General features: G+C 40.2%; 1 protein-coding gene across 1 annotated transcript; it reads left to right on the top strand.

Moving 5' to 3' along the window:
- Positions 1-5,089: 5,089 nt before the first annotated feature.
- Positions 5,090-5,908, top strand: LOC139900817 (uncharacterized). Its single transcript, XM_071883570.1, has one exon. The coding sequence runs from the start codon at positions 5,090-5,092 to the stop codon at positions 5,906-5,908; it is 819 nt and encodes a 272-aa protein (XP_071739671.1).
- The last annotated feature ends 444 nt before the right edge of the window (positions 5,909-6,352 follow it).

Raw genomic sequence — 6,352 nt, forward strand, 5'->3', positions numbered from 1 at the left:
TGTTTTATGAAGCAAATGTTATCACTTTTGTAAGTTAAATTGTGCAGGTACCTCAATGATGTTGGTGTTTTGCATTTTTGCGTGAGTGTGTGTGTAATAAGGAGGCAAAGTCTTCCAGGGTTCTAAAAAACCCAAAAATTGTAGGATGATTCAAGTCCATCTATAAAGGAAGTTAAGTCTTCCGAATGCCCGTCTTACTTGGTGTAGAAGACTTCCTAATCTACATCATTTCACGATGTGTTACACCGATGTATCGTACGGTGGGAAGAGGAGCCTTGAGCTTCAACATGTGCTGTCTTCTTGATGAAGAGAAATGGTTTCATACTAGTGTTGCTAGACAACACACGCCATGGCTAAAAGCCGTGGTAAAATCAAACAAGTGTTTAAACACTTCCGGGAGAATCGAGTCCTCCCATGTTGTTCTTAGGAAGTAAAGTCTTTTAAAATTTGTAAGTAAAGTCTTACAAGTTATGCTGTTTAAAAAGGCCATTGCTTGAAAGTAAAGTCTTTCAGGTTTCGTGCACTAGACCCTCTAAAAAATTTACACCCAAGGTAGTTCGCTTCGGTGATATACCGGTTTAGCAACTACCCGTCTGGCTGCCCCATAATCGGGAAGGCTTGTATGCACACAACTTTTTGAGCCAAATTATGGAATTGACGGACCTCTTAATTAGCCACGTGGGGCCCTAATTCCACGAACCTTCGTCAATGCTTTCGCCCAACTATGAGAGAAACCATAGAGTTGTGATAGAAAGCTTGATGAGTGCCGGTCATCCTATGCCCGGATTGACCATAAAGATAGGGGTAACCAGTCCCTTATGCCACCTATCTTAACCCAATTTTTGAAATTGACGATTATATTTAGATTTGACGAATCATTGGTGTTTTAGGGGCATGGAGGTGAAAAAGGGATAGCCAACATGGGTTGATTAGAGGAGCATATTTTTGGAAGCATACACTTATTGCATAACTGACTCCTTGGTGAATGGTAATTTTTATGATGCTTGAAGTTTTCCTCATTTTGGTTATACTTTGTGATTTTTAAGGTGACTATAATTCATGATACATATTGATTGACACCTTGAATTTATTTTGGTGAAATTGAGTAAATTGTTAACGATATTGAGGATGATTTTGATTGGTATTTTGTTGAGTCGATGGCTATCCTGTGAATCCTACATAATTGGTCAAAGTCAAGGGGGTCAAATTTTGAATTTGAAAAGTTTGTGCTTGTTGATTGATGTTTTGACGACCTTTTGGAAGATGGAATTGACTTTGACCGGGGAATAATTGTTTTGGGTAGACTTAGGCTTGAATTGGTGTTGAATGTTGGTGGTATTTGATTGAAGACTTGAGCATTGTACTAATTTTGACTGAAGACTACATGATATGGATTTAATGCTTTTGAAGATGATATCGGTATATCTTGATTCTATAATTATTGAAGACTTGTTCGGGTATGTTTATCTTTGCACTAGTGGATATTATTTGAAGATAGATTTGCTTGAGGACAAGCAAGCTTTAGGTGTGGGTGAATATGATAGTGCTCGATTTATACATATTTTACTACGCACTATCGGGTTAGTCTTCGTTCGTTTCGGGTTGTTTTGGAAGTTATTTTGGTTATTATTGTTAAAGATTAAACCTTATGGCTCGAGGTTGAAGTTAAAATTATTTTGATTATTCATACTAGTTTTGGAGTATAAAAGTTAGAATTTTTGGTTAGAATTTGTGACAAAGACTTGTGATGCTAAGTTACAAGAAAGTGCAAGGTTAAACTGAAATATACTTAGGATGTGGAGCGCAAAGATACAAGAACGCGAGAATTTATTTCGTTTACTTATCATGTACGCGAGAATTTAGTTGTGATGATTTCGCTATAGCGAGATGAATGCCGAGCTATTTTCGATTACCGAGATGTTTAGACACGAACGCGAGAACATGTAGGTGCAATTTCGCGAATGCAAAAATCCATGACCAAATCATTTCACGAACATGAATTTGGATTTAGTTTGATTTCGCTATAGCAAAATTGTAATAAGGGAATTCTCGCTATCTCGAAATTAAGGCGGTAGGTTCCCGGAGGTTACGAACACTATTATTATATATGCAGGTTTAATTTTTTTTATTATGTATCTGGTGGCTGCTTCGTATTATTTATGGTTTTACCAGTTTGGAGGCTACGAACGAAAAAAGAAGACAAGAGGTGGATTTAAGCTTTGATTTGAATATTGTTTCAACTAGCAAAATTATTGGTACATTATTTTCCATTAATATTAGTGATTTTATTAAGGATTTTTATTGTTTCAATTGTTTGAATGTTTTGTCCATGAGCATGTCAGGCTAAATCTTCTAGTGTTTACTTAGATGTAATAACTATTGATTGTTGGATTGTTCTGATTTTCATGGATTTAATGTTTGATTGATTTAGTTTTATTAAGTTTGGTCAAAGATCCATTGTTATGTAATGATACTCACATCCGCAGGACTATGCGGATTGCGCATCCAAAGCCACAAAACGCACGTGAGTTGCCATAATTTGGCACGGGTATAGCCGCACCTCGTGCACCTATACCATCTGGTGCGAGTTTCGTATACTTGCATAAGGGTCCAGCATATTCTAGAAGAATGTACGGTATAATCAATTTAGATTCTTTTCCTTAAATAACGAAAGTTAGTTGGGATAAGATTGCATTTAGTTAGGGAAGATATTCTATCGAAACCCTAATTCATGAGCCTATAAATACATAGCTCATAAACCCTAAAAAGATATACATTCTTTCGTTTACTCAAACGTAAACCACAGGATACAAATCTTCTTCGTACGAACAAAGCTTTTTACGATCTCTAAGACTTTCAGGTATGTCTCAAACTATAAAACCTTCATGTCTTTGGGCCACTCAACCTCGTATGCTAGGTTGTTGGTGGACTCTCAAATCGGCCACCCTGTCGGAATCGAAACGATACCGATGTGGGTTATCCACGACTACGCATCGGAGGTCCGAATGTTGTTAGTCCTTAAACCCCATTATGCACTCAAGCGTAAGTTCACCTTGACCTCGTGAAAATATGCTTGATCATTTGGCGCCATCCGTGGGACCGGTTATATGAAACAAATAAGATTGGAATTCATGTCGTGTGTGATTTATTATACGTATCTTTTTTCCGAAAAAAAAACTTTTTTGTTTAATCGGTAACTTTCAGGTTTTTAATTGTCAGCAAGAATGGGTGGAGGAAGTAAGAGTGTGAAAAATCAAGGGCGATCGGACTCTTCAGTAAGTCCAGGGTTTCAAACACTTACGGCGACTGTTACGAATACACTGTCGACGCCACCAGCACCAACCAAAGGTGCGTCAAAGCCTCCATCGACATCAAATGTTGAAACAGGACCGGTTGCCTCAAGAACGGTCCTAACAGAGTCATGTAAGAGTTAGTGGCACTCCCCCGATGGAAGCTTACTGGAAACGGGAACTAGCTTCAAACCATTCGAGGATTTGCCTCCAAAGAATCTGAGCTTCGGTTCTCCAAGCGAAACCGTTCCACTGGGCTTTAAAGTTAAAACCACCTATGTGGGCACCATGCCCATCATCACTTCGGTTGAGCCTGAAACTCCTATTGAAAAGGTTACCACCGAAAGTGCTCAAGAAAGAATCAGGCAGATGGGCCTGAGAAATCAAGATGGTTCATATATCATGCTGACGCCACAACAAGGGTCAACGGCATATGCGTCCTCGCAACCAGTCCATACTGTTGCAAACAACCAATATAGCGGGGCGCACTATGTCGCGACTCAATCAAATAGCTTGATATCTCAATTATAGCAAGTCGTGCCACCACACTTGGCACCAGCTTTCAATGAGCCTGCACGGGTACAAGAATTTATGAACAATTGGTTCGCGGTGATGCAAGGGAAAAAATCTAAGCAAAGCCTTGAATTAGATCCCACAACCGAAAAGTTTGTACCACATATTGCCAATCATCCCTTCACAGTCGCACATGTGTTGCCTGTAACACTTGGAAGTTACGATCGGTTGTCAGATCCAGACGACTTTTTTCAAAAATTTGAAGGGACTGCAAGAACGCACAGCTGGGGTGATGCAGTAGCATGCCATATGCTACCAATAGTGCTGCAAGGAGTAGCGAGAGAACGGTTCAATAATTTGCCAGCTTAAAGCGTTACAGGTTTTGCGGATTTGCGCTCAAGATTTTTATTAAACTTCCACAACTTGCGCACACGCAAAAGAACACATGTCGAATGCCACGACATTAAGCAGAAGTCGAAAGAAAGTTTAGGAGAGATAATAGACAGATAAACCAAGGAGGTGGCCAAAAAACAAGACTTACCAGAAAGCCAGAAGGTGTCCGGCTTTATACATTGTATAGATACCGACAGACACCTATCTTTATGGCAGCGGTTACGCAGAAGAGTGCCAGGAACTTTTGCAAAAGCCATAAAAGAAATGCATGATTACATGCGGGCACAAGAAGACATAAAACATAATTCCGGAAACACCTCATTGAGTATGGACATCGACGATGAATATTATCGAGTGCAGGGTAGAGGGTCAGAGCCTGGCAGGCGTTATGGTAGTAATGGGCAACCTAGAAATGGCAACTATCATAATGACAAGTATCGCAAATTCAACAACAACAAAGGGGGAGGAAGTCAGAAGTAGAAGAGCAGCCACACCGAGAATGTTGCACTAATAAAAGATCTCACAAAAACGCATAAAGAAATTTTGGCTACAGAGGCAGTAAGCAAAAGATTCGACCCCCAGTGCCTTTATCAAAGTATGGGAATAGAGACAAAAGAAAATTTTGTGATTTTCATGACGATTACGGTCATGAAACCAACGAATGTCGGCATTTAATCGAAAAGGTAGTTGCTGAACTCAAAAGAGGAAGTTTGCAACACCTGAAGAAGAATTCAAGAGCACCATTCGATAAGCCAAAAGGAGAAAAGGAATATCCGTGGCAAAAGAAGAGTGAGGGGAAGGAAACGGATAAAACCATAAATATGGTAACCAGCGGACGAGCAAATTAGAGACGCAAGTTGGAAGTATCTGAAGAATGGGAAAACACTCCCATCATGTTCCTGGCCATAGCACAGGAACCCTCGGATGCGCTCATCACGATTAAGGAGCGTGTTAAAAGCTGTGGTTACATCATCAAGAGACTACACGTAGACACTGGTTGCGGTGTTGATATAATGTACGAACATTGTTTTTGCTTGCTGCCAGGGGCTGTGCGAGCCAAGCTAGTGGCCCCTAACACCGCATTATCAGGTTTTTCTGGGGAGTCAGCATGGCCAATCGGGATCATTGAATTAGAGCTAGAACTGGTAGATGATGATAATAAGGAGTTAGTAAGGAGTACAACAGTAGAATTTGCTGTTGTAAGGTCTTACTCAAGATATAATGCGCTTTTAGGACGCACAACTTTGCAAAAATTGGCAGCTATCCCTTCAACAGTGCATGGCCTTGTCAAGTTCCCAACACCATTAGGAATTGCAACGATAAGGTCAAAAAAACAAGATGCAAGCGTCGCGGCTGTGGAACAAGCAGAAAAACAGCCAAGTGAGGCAGAGCAGCTTCGAAACTGCATGATCATCGCAAATCCGCGATATCCAGAGCAAAAAATTAAAATCGCCAGAGGATTGTCCGATGAGAAAAAGTTTAACCTTCGCAATATATTAGCTTCTAATACGGATGTCTTTGCATGGAAAGAAGCGGACATGATAGGCATGCCAAGAGAAATCGTTGAGCATAAACTTAACGCAAATCCAAGTTTGACGCCAGTGCGACAGAAGAAACGCGGTATGGCACCGAAAAGAAGTGAATGGTTGAAGGCAGAAGTCGATAAGTTTGTCAAAGCAAATATATTACGAGAGGTAAGGTACCAAACATAGGTAGCAAATCCAGTACTGGTAAAAAAGCCTGATGGGTCTTGGCGCATGTGTGTTGACTTCACGGATATCAATAAAGCATGTCCCAAAGACAATTATCTTCTACCAGAAATAGACTGGAAAGTTGAGTCGCTAGCTGGATTCCGATACAAATGTTTTTTGGATGCATACAAAGGATACCATCAGATACAGATGGCAGCGGACGATGAGGATAAAACCACTTTTCACACAAGCCAGGGCATATACTGCTATACCAAGATGCCATTCGGTTTAAAAAATGCCGGAGCAACATACCACCGGGTAATAGACGAAGCTTTCAAAATTCAGATTGGCAGAAATTTAGAAGCATACATCGATGACTTAGTTATAAAGAGCACAACAGAGCAAGGGTTGTTGGAAGACATATTAGAAATGTTTGCATCGTTAAGAAAGATTAATATGAAGCTC

The sequence above is a fragment of the Rutidosis leptorrhynchoides genome, chromosome 3, assembly GCF_046630445.1.
Source record: "Rutidosis leptorrhynchoides isolate AG116_Rl617_1_P2 chromosome 3, CSIRO_AGI_Rlap_v1, whole genome shotgun sequence".
Lineage (NCBI taxonomy): Eukaryota > Viridiplantae > Streptophyta > Magnoliopsida > Asterales > Asteraceae > Rutidosis > Rutidosis leptorrhynchoides.

What these genes read in the sequence shown, in the direction of transcription:
- LOC139900817 (XM_071883570.1), top strand. Translation starts at nt 5,090, where the DNA reads ATGTTCCTGGCCATAGCACAGGAACCCTCGGATGCGCTCATCACGATT.